This window comes from Sturnira hondurensis, unplaced genomic scaffold, assembly GCF_014824575.4.
Source record: "Sturnira hondurensis isolate 20B ecotype Veracruz unplaced genomic scaffold, ASM1482457v3 Scaffold0002840, whole genome shotgun sequence".
In the NCBI taxonomy this organism is placed as follows: domain Eukaryota; kingdom Metazoa; phylum Chordata; class Mammalia; order Chiroptera; family Phyllostomidae; genus Sturnira; species Sturnira hondurensis.
The window spans coordinates 29,419,103-29,436,470 of NW_028075471.1; the positions used below are offsets into that span (position 1 = coordinate 29,419,103).

The window sequence follows — 17,368 nt, forward strand, 5'->3', positions numbered from 1 at the left end:
TGGAAGACTGTTATTTTTGCCTCGAACGTGTAGGTGAATTCATTGATAATGTGATTTAGAACTGTAGGGTTTTTTTAAAAACAGGAGACCGCGTGCCCCAAACAAACCCTTTCTCCAAAACCATTGGAAAGCATTGATCTGCGCTCCCACCAGACCCGTGCAATACCCTCCCAAAATGTATGAGGGAACATTTGTACTGCACCACTGGGGTACCAGACAAGCCTATTTATAACAAAAAACATTTAAAATATCCCCCCTCACCAAGTGCCTGCTTTCTTCTACTCTTCTGCTAGAGTGATCTTTCTAAAATGCAGATCTTATTATGGTAACCCCTTTACCTCATTTACAAAATTTCCAGGGGCTCCCCCTTATCTCCAGGAGAAAATTAAATTTCTTTAGCTTGGAACGCTAAGCCCATTGGGGGTCTGGCTACAGCCTTCTTCTGAAGTTTTCTCTCTTCACAAACCCTGGAGTCCCAGCCATCCATGGAATTTTCTGGATGGATCACTGTCTTTAGGCTGCTTTCTCAGTCCAGAGTGTACCTCTTCTCTGTCCCATCTTGCTTGCCTGGCTGATGCCTGTCCAGCCTCAAGACCACTCCGACATCAGCTCCTTTAACGAGGGCCTTGTTAGAGATTTTTCTCCCCTGTGCTTTCATGGCACCCAGTCCCACCTCTGCCATCATGCATGCTGTCCTTCCTGGTGGGCGCGCATGAGCTGCCCCTCCTACTGAGGGAAGACACTGCATTCCCCTTGTTTGTATTTCTGGAGCCCATCGCAAGGCCTGCAGCCAGAACACACCCAGTTTGAATGAGTGTCTCAAGTACAGTCATCTTAATTAATTACAGAAACAAATACATCACCAGAAAAGTACTCAGGTGGCGTCATGGATGACATTCAAGCATAAGCCTGAAAGTCACATTAGACATTTCATTCGGGGGAGTGGCTTTAATTTCCTTCCTATGGCAGTTAGGTGAGTGGGAGGGGGTGGGAGGGACATGGAGGAGACAGGTGTGTGAAAAGTACACAGGGATGCCTTTGGCTTACAAATCCATGGATGTGAGGAACAGAAACAGGGATTGTTTTATTCAAATGAGCTTTTAGGACTTGTAATTCATGGGAACATGTGAGAAAGTGCTGGGAGAGACCCGGTTTCGTTTCACATTCTTTCCAACCTCACACAGCCTGTCTGAGACAATAGCCACCCTTGGCCACGCTGCTATCCTAGGAGCTGCTCATCCATTCTCAGGGGGAGTGACCTTGGGCAGCATAGACAGATGTAGGAAAGTGAGTTCCATGCCTCTTTATTCCAGTTTATGTGTGCCTGTGACTTTCTGATGATTTCGTTCTAGTGGTGTCTAAGGCTCAACAAAGCTCAACATGGTGTTCTCAAGGTGCAGTGTTGTAGGGTTTTCAGAACCTCCCCTGACTAGGAACAGTGCCTGCTCCATCGTGGGGTTTTCTAAGTTATGAAGTCAAGTCAAAAAGTTGCTTCCCAATCAATAAAACCCCATGGGTCCTGGACATTATCTTTGGCGGGGTGGGGTGGGAGAAGACTTTCTTCTACTGCAGCAGCCTTTCAAATTTCAAAATACACTGTTCAGACATTGCCTTGTTCTTCTCCTCCAACCCTGTCGTGCATCCCCAACACTGGCCTGGTGTCACAGGAACTCAGGGCCCAGGGCTTCTTCTAGCCTCAGAGCACAGAGAACTGAAGGGATGCGACGTTTCGTCGGAGCAAAGAAACACTCTGCAAGCAGAGGGAAGTGTGGCGAGATGAAAGACGTGTGTAAAGCGGCAGGGGCTCACCCACGATGAACTTACACACTAGCTTAACAGAAAGGCGTCCTGCCAGGGTTTGAAGCAGAAGCTATTCCTAAAATGGCATTGTCCTTCTGTACTGGCACTATTGTCTGGCAGCCACAGTGACAGAAATAGATGGAGTGCTGGAAACTGTGAACATTCACTCAGAAGAGAAACGTATTGTTGTCCATGTATATTTTCTTTTCCCTTCCTCCATTTCCCCCTTGCTTTAGATGCCCAAACAAAAAGGTCTTTTTAAGTAGCATTAAAAACTGGACACATGGACCACAGCTTACCATGGGACCTGTTCTTGGGGACTTTGGCCTTTCAGGTAAAATGATTTCCCATGGAAAAATATTCAGACGAGCTTTACCATGAAAACAAAGGCAGACATCTGGGCTGTCCTGCCCTTATTGTCTTCTCCAAGTTTAACAAAAATACCTTATAATACAGGTATGAATGATCTTGGCTATTTTTAGACAAAATTTATTTTTTAGAATCCTCACCCAAAGATATGTTTATTGATTTGAGAGAGAGACAGAAACATTAATGTGAGACGGAAACCTTGATGTGAGAGAAAAACATCAATCAGTTGCCTCCTGTACATGCCCTGACTAGGGATCCAACCCACAACCTTTCGGGGTACAGAGTGATGCCCCAACCAACTGGGCCACCTGACGGGGGCTAGGCAACATTCTTAAGATGGATTCAGAACTATAGACAACTTGTACTGTAATGGAAAATAAGGAAGGTATCTTCTTATTCCCAGAAACTTTAGGAAACTTTTCCATTTTTGAGACTAGTTGGTGACCAGTGGCGAAACAGCTAATTTAAAACTGTTCTACCTACAAAAGGGTAATTTCACCGAGAGGTGGGAGGTAGGCAGGGTACGGTAGGGTAGGGCCGGATGGGGTGTTCCGAGAAGGACAAAGGACTGGGGGGAAGGGTGGGCTGCGAGGCCATGGGAGCAGCACCCCCTGAATGCTGCCCTGAGGTTTCACAGCACTGGAAGCTGCGGACGGTTGGGATGGCCAAGGTTTGTGCGGCAGATGCGTAGAGCAGAAAGCTGGCAGCTGTGTGGGAACAGGGGCGGCTGTAGCTGGTATTTAATGGGGGATCGTCCAAAAACGGGCTGGGTATGTAGGAAGTTGGCCACCATTTAGTTTTTTTTTAAAGTTCTTATAGTCTTTTCTTTCTTTTTAATTTCTTCTTTCTCAATATGTTCACTTTTTATGACACAATGATTTCAGCTCTCACCTTTGTTTCAAAGATCTGTTTTCTTGAATTTCACTGAACACAAACAGACAGATGCTCCCTACAATTTACTTCTGTTTCCTTTAGTGAATTTTCTTGTTGAAGGTGAGTTTTTCCTCTGCATTGCGAGTGCTGTAGTTTCTGCTTCCTTACTGCTGAATCTTTTCACAGATTTCCTCCCCCTGTTTCATTGTCCTTGAATGTGGAGAGAGGTGAACGTTGCCTGGGTGTTGTCCAAGGTTCCCTTCACTGCTGCCAGGATGTGGGTAGAATCTTCTCCTTATCTCACAAGCTGGAGGGATGGGAGTAGACTTGAACTTCTGGTACCATTTAGGCATCCAAAGGTGCTTTATTCTGTGTCATTTCTTCTCTGGGTTTGCTGAAGCCCTTGGTGCAGTGCCTGCTTTTGTTTCCAGCTTCCTGTCGGGTCAGACCCACACGCTGGATGCGCACATGCGGCTGTGCCTGGTGCCTGGTGCTCCAGGTGACCCTGTCCGAGGAAGGAGCCACACTGCTGATTTTCTGCTCATTGTGGCACAAAGTCTGGGACTTCCTGGGGGAACTCATTTTCAGTGCTGCTAATCTGACGTGCTGAGTGGGACTGGAAGTGATGCTTTTCCTGGGAGCATCACTTTTGCCCTGGCCTGGGGTCCCTAGTGGCCAGATCACAAGAGATAGGAGGGTCTTCATGACTTGATGTCTCCAATATTATTAACAAGAGTGAATGATGGATGGCTTCATCATTTTAATTGTACTTTGACTGTGGTTAGTTCTTAAGTAGCATCCTTTAGACTATCATCTAGAGTCAAGAGTCAGGATCTCAAGCGGCACTTTCAGAAATGAATGACACATTGGTATTGTGGTGCCTGGCCCCCCCTTCAAGTGTGTGTCCCCCCCCAGTACTCCTGGGCATGTCGAGGTGCTTGGCACATGGCAGGTGTGTCAGCCTGGGCTTGTGCCCTGGCCCTGGCAGTGAACTCCACGGGCCTTTGGTTCCACAGGGCTTCCTGTTGTCTAGACACTCCATGTGGGTGGTAGAAATCTAGGTTACAAATCACTTCTGTGAGATAAAAGTGAAGTGAGGATTGGAAGGAGGATGCTTTGGGTTCTACTGTCTCAAATATGTGATGTTTACAACAATAAATATTTTTAATGGTTTTAACTCCTCATTAAAAAAGTGACATAGGACACATTTCTACTAGGAAGAGGGACTTGTCCTAAAAAAGGAAGTCAGTCATTTTCATGCTAACTTGTCTTTGTATAATTAGCATTGTACTTCATCTACCATCTTTTCTTTATTCTTTGAAATAAAAAATTACAATAGCATATGTCAGATGCTTTCATTTTTTGTTTCTGTTTTTATTTGACTCCTTTTCATCTGTTTATAAGGCTTTTTCTTCAGTCTAGGAAAACAGACTTAAAATTGACTAAAGTTGCCCCTGTGTGGTTATTTCCTATGGAAGCCCCATCACAAGTAGGCAGGACCGTTGGGTTCTTACTTCTATTCATCTTCTATTTTCCCTCACCATTTTGTATGTTTTGAGAACTGAGATGGGTCCTATTAGAGATTCATGACAATTCTTGGTAGGAACTTTAAGGCCCAAATGAAGGGAGCGATAAAAAAGTTTCCATTTACCCCCATTTTGCTTTGCCAGTTGACAGTTCAGACAAGCTGGGGGGTAGTTGGCCCCTGGAGGTGAGAGGAAACATTAGAGGCAGGCTTGGCCAGGAATGTGCTTTGCTGAAGAGCTTCCATTCCTTCTTTGGAGCAGTGTCTGTTCTTTGGCAGGCTGGCTATCTCCCGTGTATGAGAGAGTGCCTCTGAGCCCCTCCATGCCAACTCCCTGTCCTGTACGGCCTCTGAAACTCAGAACCCTCCCTAATGCTGCTAAGGAGAGGCCAGGGGGCCTGGGCCTCTGCTGATGTGCTGGGCATTTTCTCCTTTGCCTGTTAGAGTCACAGGTCAGGCGGGACCAAGTTGAGTTTCCTCTTTACGTTACCTGGGAATTTCTTTTGTATGGCTGACCCTCTTGCCTACTTTTTAGGTCGATCTAGAGTCTTCCCCTCTTTTTTATTGCTGATCATTTTCATGTGGATCTGGAAGAGAGTAGTTTATATCTTGCCGGGAAATCAAACTGTTCTATAACCGCAAGTCTGAGGGTATTTTCAAGTCAGAAAGGTGGGACGAGGCCCAGCAGCCGGAGATTTGATAATGATTTTCAGTGTCCGTCTGGTTACTTATGATGATCGTGGTTACCAAACAACAACAATGACAATAATGATCACAATTGCCTTTATAAAGAAACATCTCAGAAATGAGGAGGTGCGGGTCAAAGAGCACAGAGTTCCAGTGATAAGATGAATAAGTTCTGGAGGCCTAATGTACAGTATGGTGGCCATAGTTAGCAAGCATTACTCTTGAATATTGGATACTCAAAAGTATACAGAGTTGCTAAGAGAGTAAATCTTAAATATTCACCCCACAAAGAACCGTAACGAGGTGAGGTGACGGAAGTGTTAACTAACCACATGGTGACAATCATTTCCCAGTATCTACACATATCAGATCATCGCCCTGTGTACCTTAAATGTATGCAATGTGATGAGTCGATTATATCTCAAAAAAGGTGGGGGGAAAAGAAAAACCAGTGGTGGGTCACATGATAGATGGGACCATATCAATATCCATTTGATTTAACATTTATAGCAACCCAGGAAATAGGGTGGCTGGCTCTCCATTTCGTAGCTGACACTCAGAGAGATTCAGTAACGTGCCCACTATTGATAGCCAGTATGCTGTGACGCATCCTTCACATTCCTGCTCTTTTTTGTTTCTGTCTGTCTGAAGTGCGGTCCTATCTCCAGGTCTCCGTGGTTTTTAGTGTCCCCAGTGACTGGGCTCTGATCACCTGTTGGCATTTCGTGGCCTGCATACTAAGTCCCTCTCTGGGGGGAGCACGCATGATCATTTCTCTTAGACTCTCTGGAACTGCCGACTAGCAAAGGGGAAGGTCTCTCTCAGTGCCTCCTCGGTGTATCCCCCACCCTCACTCTTTTTCAAACTAGGGTACTTACCTGCTCTTAGGGAATTCTCCCTGTGGGAGAAGAAGTTTGCCTCCACGGACACCTTGTAGCCCTGTAGATGTTGGTGGTTTACATCTGCTCACTGCCTGGGGACACCCTTGGACCAGAAGGCTGCTGCTGTCCCTGGTCACTGTAAACAAAGCACTGTCCACATGGCAGCATCTCAACTTGATGATGTTGTTGCTGGTCACGCTTGACTACATCCAATTAGGACAACAATTAAAATCAGAGAAGCAGCAAAACCACTGATAATTCAGAGAACTCTTGAAAGATTAAAGGTAGCTAGAAAGTGTTGGTGTTGGTCATTTATTACATATGTGCGTTTATTTTATAACTTGCTCTTTGAGAAATACCAGTGAGCTCCATCATTAGATTCATATTTTCCTCTTCAGTATAGTAGAAAAGTGAAAATATTTAATGACTATAAAATGTGTCACCATAGTTATGGGATTATTCTTTGTTTCCTTTGTTCCAATAGCATTATGTCTTTTTCCCTTCTAGGTTACGGTCTTTGGTCAAACAGTTAGAGAGAGGAGAAGCTTCAGTGGTAGATCTCAAGAAGAATTTGGAACATGCAGCCACGGTGCTTGAATCTGTGTACATTGATGAAACCAGGTAAGCTGTAGATGGCAAGCAGTCAGTGCAGCGATGGTGACTCCCCTGTTCCATGGTTCTTCTGAAATGTCCCCTGGCATGAATGGGGTAGCATTCCCATGACTGGCCTTGGAGCTCCGGTTTCCACAGACAAATGGGGTAGGTTTGAGCATCACATGACCTCTGTACCTCCTCACCTACAAAAAGGAGCTCATATAACACAACTTACCTTGCATGGCCAATATAGCGATGTGGTGAGACCAGGTAAGAGGGGAACAGGTATTTGTAAAAAAAATCTGGTTAGGTTTTTTTAAAAAATCAAATGTAGCATTCCACGATGAATACTGCATGTTGCTATCCTTTGTCTAAATACCAAGGGTCCTGCTTTAATTCACAGTGTGTGTCTGCAAGCAGAGGGTCTGATGGTGGTGGAGAAGCGTGGGTTCTCTTCAGCACCTGGTGTTCCTCCATCAGCCCCAGTGTGTTATTGATTTTCTTAGCAGACGCTGTGCCCTTGAATTATCCAAAAGCATTAAAGCATGTTCAGTTACCAAGTGCATTTGAAAATGACAAAATTGGTTTTCCTTTGAAAAATGTTGAAATGATGAATATGAAAGCCTTTTTCCCCTCCTTTTTGAAATTCAGACAGACCCCTTTGCCAGCATTTGCGCTGTCTCACACGTATGCCCAGTTCCAGTCGGAAATCATTCCCCTGTAATCTAAGAACTGTGTGACTTACTTTCTGGTTACATGCTTGACTCCTAATGTAAGGAAATGGATATCATAGCTTTCCCCCCCAAATGTTACACTCTCTCCCCTTCCCCCAACCATTGTGTTTGAAGGAAAAAAGATCTTTTCATTGACACCTGTTTTTACTCCTTATTTTTAGTGGGGCTTAATATAAGTATAAAACACAATTTAAGTTTTATGATAACTTAGTACTATTTATGTTCTGCTCTAGTGGTCTAACCTATGCTGAAAGAGTTTGAAAAATCATCTTAGCACACCTGACAGATGGCAATCTCTGTGCTCAAAGAAAGCACTGTCTGTTTTGGACATTTTATTTGAACTTAGACATTTAAGTTTCTGTGATGTTCTGTGAAACTGGAGGGAGTATCAGTTTGACATCGCTTGGGTTGAAGTGATGTGGGTGATACTGTACTTTATGGTCTGTTTATTATTCTTCTGTAAAAAATTACTTTTATGGAGATAATTAGCATGTGACATTGTCTAAGGCTAAGGGGGACCATGTGTTGATCTGATACATTTACACACTGAGTGTGATTACACCGTAGCATTAGGTAACATCTCTGCACATGCTAATTGTTCTACAGGGTCTGGCACAAATAATACCCCTTCTTTGATTACAAAATCATAAGCATATCATTCTATAACATAACAATACCACACCAAGCACACCATATGACATTTTAGGTGAAGTGTTCAAATTAAAACTGTAAATTATTACACCCATAGCATTACCCTACCAACCGCATTCAAACAGGCCTTCTGCCGGACCCTGTGTTTTTACCGTGGGAACAATTAAGATCTAGTCTCCTAGCAACTTTAACGTGTATAATACAATATTGCTGCCTGTAGCCAAGTCTTTAAATGTCAATTTAAAACAAAACAAAATAATGTCACATGGCCCATCTATGAAATAAACCTCCCTGTGAATGCATTTTTAAATGGGAGTTTTAGATTCCATTCAAATCCCACGAACCCAGGAATGAAGATTGGGGTGCTCCCGAGTGTACCGGTTCTGAGACCCACAGAACTGAGGGGGACTGTATTTGACTCTCTGACTCTGTTCCTTTGTCCGGTTTGGTAGAGAAGCCATCCTGAAACATAAATTATGGAAATGCCATGCCTGAAAGACATGTGGTGAGCTGTCACAGCCTGCCCAAAAAGGGGCTGTGTTTTGGGGGCCAGTTTAATTTGGTTTCTTGGAGAGATGGAGCAGCTGTTGGAACAGAGAACTCAAGCTTCAGGTCCCATCTCAGCGTCGTGGGTGTGTTTCTTGTGTTCAGGCGACTTCTGGATACGGAGGACGAGCTCAGTGACATCCAGTCGGATGCGGTGCCTTCTGAGGTCCGGGACTGGCTGGCCTCCACCTTCACGCGGCAAATGGGGATGATGCTCAGGAGGAGTGAGGAGAAGCCACGGTTCAAGACCATCGTGCACGCTGTGCAGGCTGGGATATTTGTGGAGAGGTAAAGACAACAGTCATCTGATGACCCAAAACTGGAAGGTCTGCTTTGATGTGGTTTTGGTGTCTTTATAAACACTGAGAATTCTGGGTGGGGACAGTCTGAATGAGATACGGCAAACAGAGCTACCTTAATCTCTGTAGTACAATGGGATAAACTTGGCCTTTGCTCAGATTCTCTTTGTTAACTAGAGAAGATTTAGTTGGAGTTCAGTCTCTCATTTTTGAAGGGTATCCTCTAATCCAGCATCCTTTGACATGTGGGGACGATGTCTGCTTTGGGAACCACTCAGGGACAGCTTGTTGACCCAGGGCGGGCAGCTCATGGAGAGGGTTGGAGTTCCCCATGAAACTTCCCAATTTGGTTTGCCATTTTTGTTCTTTGAAATTGAATTGTCCCCCTCTTTCTGGAAATAGAGTTCAGAAATTGATCAATTCTTCCTATAATCATTATGCAAGTGGCTTTATTCTTCCTATCCTCCTGTGGTACAGCGACAGGTTTTAGAAACACCACAATTCCCCTCGGACGTTTTCCTGCGTGTTTTTGGCAGTTCTAAAGAACTGTGCTCCTGAATGGGTTGCCCATAGGAGTTCTTTGTCCTGGTTAAAGTTCTACACTGAATCCTGTCTGTGCTGAACTATAACTTACTACTGGAAGAACTGGTGACCCATTTTAATAATTTAATTTCCAATCTGAGCCACGTAGATTAATTTTTTTGTTTCCAACAGTCCATGTGTTTGGGATTGTGTTCATTTCTTTTGAGTTTCTCACTTTGGCCACTGAGTGACTCTAAAAAGGTTATAAAAGACATTTTATATTCCTTGGGTTCCCAGATGTCACGACTTCTTGTCATTTGTCAATACTTGGTGTAAGTCTGTGGGCCGCTAATTCTTCGTACGGTATAATGTTGCTTTTTCTCCCTCTCTGACTTTGCCAGAATGTATAGACGGACGTCAAACATGGTCGGACTGAGCTACCCACCAGCAGTCATAGAAGCACTGAAGGTAACGCCAGTGAAAAGCCTCCCAGTGCACTTGGGACGCTGTAGAAAGTACAGTTACGTTTGTCGTTAAAAAATAAGAGGCTTGCACTTATAGTTCATCTAGAGATGTCCCGGTCATTCCTGACTATTTACTTTTATTATCTTCTACTTATCTGTTTTAGCAGTATCAATATCTTTCCAGCTATCATCTTGCTAATTTTTTATTAAATCAAACTCTGTGGTTAGTGATAAGGTTTTATGAGGCTCCATCTGCCTTAGGCCGAAGAAGATCAGATCTGATCTGGTTATAAATATTCAACATCAGGAGGATCTCTGATGACCATAACTGTACGAATATGTGATCACCTACTCGAAGTTCATTTTATAAACAGAGACTCTGAGATGAAAAAAAAAGACACAGTTAATGAGGAATGGGACTATGGTTTGGTGTCAGACTTGCAGGTACAGAGTAAGCTATCAGTGACATTTATGGCATGAATGTCTGCCCCAGACCCCTTATCCTCTCCACATACCCTGCTGTTCTCCCAAAACTCTCACTGAGCCCAAAAGTTCCATTTGAAGTTACACAGATGGTTGTGTTTAAAATATAAACCCTGCAGAATTCTCCCTGTCAGGTGACTTCTCAGAATCATACAGAATATTTCTAAGAGTCCCAGAGCAGATATATTCCTCTAGGTATGTGTTGATTTACACCCCTGGTCAGAGGGAACCCCAGCCATGTTGGCTTCTGGATTTGAGGGGGGGGGCTGTGCTGAGGCCCAAGGGCACTGGGCCAGTTGACATTGCGGAAGGTGTAGCCATGGAGCCGCGTCCACCTTCTCAGGGACGTCCTAGCACTCTGACTATGGTCAAAGCTATCCTTGCCTTTTTCTGAAACGTGATGGTAGTTTCAGAACATAATTTAAATTACTTATTCATGGAATTGGGGGTGGGAGTGCTTCTTGATCAATTTAATGCCAAGGAAAAGTCTTTTAGGGCCATTTTGATTATGTATTTCATAGTTCCTTTCTCCTGTCTCAGAGATAGTTACTGGCTGAATTTGTGAGACCCTATGAGACCCTATGTATTGAAATTCTCAGTTCTCCATTTGCTATTTTTTTAATTTTATTGACTTTGTTAGGGTGACATTGGTTAATAAAATATAGAGGTTTCAGTTGTACAATTCTGTAACACATCAGCTGTATATTGTTGCCCATGTATGTTCACTACCCAACACCCAGTCTCCTTCCGTCACCATGTATTTGATTCCTTTTACCCGTGTTTTATCTCCTCCCCTTTCCCTCTGGTGACCACCATACTATTGTCTTTGTCTTTGAGTTTCCAGTTTTTTTGTCTTCTTTGTTTGTTTGTTGCCTTCAGTTTTATATTCCACAGATGAGTGAAATCATATGGTTCCTGACTTTGCCCACCTGACTTATTTCACGTAGCATGGTATTCTTAGGCTCTATCCATGTGGTTACAAATGGCAGTGTTTCGTCTTTTCTTAAGGCTGAGGAGTATCCATTGTACATATGTACCACGTCTTCTTTATCCAGTCGTCTGTTGAAGGACACTGTGATTGTTTCCATGTGCTGGCCACTGTGAATAACACTGCAGTGAACACAGGAGTCCATATATCTTTATGAATAAATGTTTTCAAATTTGGGGGGTAGATACCCAAAAGAACGATCGTTAGGCCACATGCTAACTCTGTTCTTTTTTAAGGGACCTCACACTGTTTTTCCTAGTGTCTGCACTGATTTACATTCCCACCAGCAGTGTATGGGGATTCCTTTTTCCTCCTAGCCTCCCCAACACTTGTTGTTACTTGCCTTGTTGATAATAGCCATTAGAACAAGTGAAACCCTCCTTGGCCTTTTAGCTAAGACCAAGTGTAATATCTGTCCTTATCGATTTAATGTCTCTTCTTAACTCATCTTAAGAATAGGAAGGATACTCAAGAAGGATACAGCGAGAAGACACGTGTTTTTTCTCACTTCTCTTCAACCCCCACTTTAATGCCCAATATATCAATGATTTGCAGTGACATTTCCCATTTAATTGGTGAAGACACTTCACATAAGATTTGATATTTCATAACACCCATTAGGAAGTTGCACTGATTTTCATAATTGAACCTAAAACATTCCAGTGAACACTTAAGAACATTAAAAGCATCTTTTATTTTTAATTTCTTCCTTTATTGTAATCATAACTATAGGTGATTATACAGGTACTAAGAAATTTATGAAAATGTTTTCCAAATGGGAGCATCCTTTCTATGCAGAAGAACGGAAGGAGAGGTGAAGGGCATGAATGGGTTGGTACTTTATCCTTAGGGAAAAGGGGTGCTCAGATGCACACGTGTCTGTCTGAACCTCGGTGGTTCAGATGGAGGGTAAGTACTAACTGAATTGCTGCCCCTCTCCACAAGGCTCGCTCACGTGTGTGTGAGGATAAAACTGCCTTTTCCCTCCGTCCTGTCCCCCGTTCACTGGGGAAGTTCAGGACCTCTTACAACATAATATTTTCCCACTTCCTTAGACTCTGGTTTTATTTACAGTGGATTAGAGGTGAGTTGGAGAGGTCACACTGATAGATACTTTGTTCTTCTTCTTCTTTTTTTTTAAAGATTTTATTTATTTTTCTTTAGAGGGGAAGGGAAGGAGAGAGGGAGAGAAATATCAATGTATGGTTGCCTCTCATGTGTCCCCTTCTGGGAACTGGCTTGCAACCCAGGCATGTGCCCTGACCGGGAATTGAGCTGCGATACTCTGGTTCGCAGGCCCGTGCTCAATCCACTGAGCTACACCAGGCAGGGCCAAATTCTTCTTCTTTTTAACACAGTGCTGTTAGAAAAGGGTTGTTTTCACTTCACAGTCAGCACTTTATATGGGATTACTATTGTTTTCTTCTATTACAGAAAATTTCCCCAAAGCCTGGGAGAATACCATTCAAGTAAAATAACCATCAGGTTACTACTATCATGTTAAGCTTTGTGATTAATGTAAGAACCTGGCACAAAACACCATTTATGTCACCAAATATGTGACATTTTTGTTCTTTTTATTTTTTGCTTTCAATAGATAACAGCTTCTAATTTGGGGTGTTTTATCTCTGGCCTTCGGAGGTGGGGCTGACAGGAATGTCAAAATGTTCTGTTCTTTAGAAGGGCAGACGTCTGTTTGCGTGACTCGGGAGGGACACCTGGATAGACTCCAGGTTTGAAGTGTGAGGAGAGGAGGAGGTTCGGGCTGCTTTTACGTTATACTTACTGAGAGGGAGTCATTCAATTTCTCCACGGGAATGGTCCTTGGTCCAGGTCTGTTTAGAGAGGAAGGTTGGTTTAAAACAGTAAAAGTAGGTGCTTGTTAAATGCAGATTCCAGCCTCCACACCAGGATTCTGCAGAGTCTCTCACCCATAAATCAGCATTTTCCCCGAGCACCCCAGGTGGTTGTGAACAATACTAAACTTTGAGACTCACGGCTGAGGCCTTCTGAAATCAACAGTGTGGAGAGAGCCTCTGTCTTGCTCTCTATTTACTCATCCTCTTATTTCCCTAACTCCTAATATTCCAAATGAATCTTGATTTTTATGACAATCTCTTTATTTCTAGTAATAGCCTTTCTCTTTTTCATTCATTCTGGAGAATAGGATTAAAAATTGTCAGACTTGACAGAGTGTTGTCCCACCTACTGAGTTGTCAGAAGGCTTTTCTCAGGTTTAATGGTCAGAGAATGGATGTCGTGACAGTGCCAATTACTGTCATCAAGATGAAGCTTCAAGTCTTGGATTCATCAGAAATGGACCCACTGTCTGTGGCCTGGGCCCTATGTGGGTATTTAGGGCTTGGGGCCTGGGTCACAGCATGTAGTCACAGAGTTTACCATGTCATTTGCTGGCAGTGATGTCACTAATTGATGTCACTGGAGTTATTACCTGGTTCTGCTAGTGAATGGCATCAGGCACTTCATTTCATCTCTCTGAGGTTGCCATCGGTAAATGTGGGGAAACTCACACCTACTTCTAGAATTGTGAGGATTTGCAAGTGTGTATAAATACCTTATACTGTGCCTGGCACAAAAAATGTGCTCAGCACGTGTAGTTATTTCTTCAGTTATTATAATGGAGGGGAAACTACTGCAAACTCAGCTGAGGTTACCATGGGCATGAATTGAAACAGTGTGGTTTGAGACCCTTTTGGAAAAGCTTGGTTTCCCCTGTATACAATTCAGTTATTCTGTGCCCTGGCAGCCATGAGAGAGACCCCAGGTGGCCTTGGGATGATCTTGACAGTTGGGACATTTGGAGACGGACAGGTTTGGGACGGATGGGTGATGCTGGGACGCAGGGAGAGCTGAGGCAAGAGCCACTCAAGCCAGCAGTTCCTGGTAGTCAGTGTCTTCCGAGACACCATCTGAGTCCCTGCCTGGACACCCCTGCCATGTGGTCTCACATGGGTCCTTCTTGTCTGACTCACAGATGTACTTTTTTGGGGGGCTGAAAATAAGACTATGTCACAATAAGAAACCAAAGGACTATTGCTTAACTATCGGTTAAACATTGCTTTGTTTATACATAGCTGGTTATAAGTCAGAGACATCAGATAGTGTATACATTGATGATAGTGTGTCCACAAACTACCCAGCCATGCACTGCGAAAAATACATACATTTATTGAAGAAGACACAAGAAACATTGTAATAGGACAATGACACCTCAGTCCCCTTCAAAGTAGGCACCTTGGGACCTCACACAGTTCTCCCAATCACCATCGGCTGCCCCGTCGTATTTTCCTGAATCTCACTGATGGTCTGAAATCTCTTCCCTTTCAAAGGTGATTTTAGTTTGGGAAAAAGGCAGAAGTCACAGGGTGCTAAATCTGGGCTGTAGGGGGGCTGAGTCACCTGGGAGATCTGATGGTTTGCCAAAAAAGTCTTCAGGAGACATGATGCATGGATGGGCGTGTTGCTGTGATGAAAATGCCAATGACCCGTTGCCCTTGGCTGTGGCCTTCTGAATCATCCGAATAGTTTCTATGGAGGAATGTTCCAGCTTCAGGCAATCTGATGCAGATTCATTGCTCTCCTCACTCAGTCATTTTGAAAGTGACAACCACAGTACCCATACTCACTCAACGGTGTCTACCGCCCCCACTGACTAGAACAGTGAAATAGTCATTGTTCACACATGCGCATTCCAGTCCACTCTCCTTGGCTGCCAGGTGACATCGCTGTTGCACAAACTGTTCTTATTATATTAAAAGTGGCTGGACTTTTTTCTGGACAGACCTCAAGTTTTAGAGTACCTATTAATAAACAAATAGGGCTTTGAACTTCAAAAACAATATAGGAGGTGTGTATTCAGTTTAGTTTTACTCTTTTCAGTAAACTCATCTACAGATTTGAGAATCAGATTCCCAGATCAGTGACCCCAGAAGTGGTAGCATTTTTCCAACCCGTGAAATGAAGGCTTTCTGCTCAGGTTCAGCTCAGCAGTTTGGATTGAAGTGACACATTATTTTGTATTCTACAGCAGGAGAGCTTCTGAACACTGTGAAGTGGGTTGATATTCTCAGCTGTGGACTAAGGACGTTTGTAGATGGTACCAAGGGACTGAGGAGAAGCTTAGAGTGGGGAAGCATTGAAGGTTGTCAGTGAAGTAAGAATTTGAAATTCAGCCCTGGTGGGGAGTAGAAGGGCTTTAAAAGGCAGGGCCTGAGTCTAGGCATCTGGTCAACCCATGCTTGGGTGCTGGGCCCATTGGGTCCCTGGCACTCCCTCGTGAAGGGGCTTTGGGGAAATTAGGTAACTTCTCAGCTTTCTCATCTGTAACATGTGACTACTTAAACCTGTCCCTTAGACTGTTTTTCAGAATCAGTTATGGTATTTATCAGATCACAATGCCTAGCATATAGTAGGCACTCAATAAATTTGACAGCGGTTGTTATCAGCAATAAGACTGTTTAATATTTGATCGGTAGATGCTACATAGGTCTGCGAGGTTGGAAAAAGTTGGGGAGTAGGAAGGGCATTAGAGTCTTAGTCTGTAAACCCTGGGTGAGGGCTGCAGGCCACGTCCTCAGGGAAAAGTTCGTAGCCTGTTCGCAGCTGTGGACTGATGTGTTCTTTCTCCCTTCCCGGTCCTGCAGGATGTGGACAAGTGGTCCTTTGATGTCTTTTCCCTCAATGAAGCCAGCGGGGACCACGCACTGAAGTTCATTTTCTATGAATTACTCACACGCTACGATCTGATCAGCCGTTTCAAGGTCAGTGACTCATTAAACACACACACACATACTTATCTATCCTTGCATGACTTTGAGGCTAAGGTCAAGAGAATCATTTTAATATAGGCCCAAAACTGCCCTGGGAGACTCAGGATGCATTGCCTGGACTGTGGTTGTCGTGAACTCCTCTGCAGTGGGAACTTTTTGTTCCTCCCCTGCCTGGCAGGCTTCTTGGTGGGGCAGAGGCTGGAGCCACACATTTTGATCTTGGTCTTCCTCGAAGAACCACCTGAAGCCTGAACTAGCGGAACTGCCCGCAGTGCTACCTGCTGATCTCGTTTCAGTCTCCTTTCGTGTATGGTCTCCTGCCATCCGCACGGAAACAGAATGGCGTCTGCTGTCTCTGCAAATGTCTTTTTCCCACTACTTGACTCAAATGCAGACAAATACTCTCCCTTATCATCTGTGACAGGTTGTTGGTATTGCCCAGCCAGTCAAGCTTCAAATTAATTTTTCAGCTTTAAGTAAAGAGCTTGAATCGTTTCCAGGATTCAGTCCCTTCAGCCTTTCATTCCACAGACTCTGGATGTTGTGTCAGTTCCGCAGGTGACCTGAGAATTCACCCATTGACATCTGTCATGCTATGCCCCTCAGATTTCTCTCATCCTGTGGATGAGCCTGTGGAAAATGCAGGCCTTTTCTCTGTAACATACTGACTTCCCTGGACAGCACGGTGCCTTACCGCTGTCTAAAGGACTGAGTATTGGGGGGTGTATTTCTTTCACAGCCATAAATAGTTTATGGCAGTGGTCCTTGATTTCTTTTCTTTTTAAAAAGATTTTATTTACTTTTTTTAGAGAGAGGAGAAGAGAGAGAGAAAGCAAGGGAAACTTCACTGTGTGACTGCCTCTCACACGCCTCCTACTGGGGACCTGACCTGCAACCCAGCCACGTGCCCTGACTGGGAACTGAACCTGCAATCTTTTGGTTCACAGGCCAGCGCTCAGTCCACTGACACTGATGTGTCAGCCAGGCCTGGTCCTTAATTTCTTTTGCACCAGAATCCTATGTGAAAACCCGGTGACTGCCTCAGACCCTTTCCTCAGAGCCAAGCCCCACTCACATACACTCACCACGGGCCCTAACATTTCCGTGCTTCACAGACCCCTCATGAACAGCCCAAGAACCTAGGTTTCTCAAATCTTCATTT

The 17,368-nt window shown here is 44.1% G+C and overlaps 1 protein-coding gene across 10 annotated transcripts in view; it reads left to right on the forward strand.

The window, feature by feature from the left end:
- Positions 1-17,368, forward strand: part of PDE1C (phosphodiesterase 1C) — a 424,272-nt gene that overhangs the window by 328,450 nt on the left and 78,454 nt on the right. For all 10 annotated transcript variants that reach the window (XM_037041188.1, XM_037041178.1, XM_037041181.1 and 7 more), the window contains 4 exons: positions 6,643-6,756; positions 8,766-8,948; positions 9,883-9,949; positions 16,081-16,197. In XM_037041188.1, coding sequence (XP_036897083.1) covers positions 6,643-6,756; positions 8,766-8,948; positions 9,883-9,949; positions 16,081-16,197 — 481 coding nt within the window. The remainder of the gene's footprint in view (positions 1-6,642; positions 6,757-8,765; positions 8,949-9,882; positions 9,950-16,080; positions 16,198-17,368) is intronic.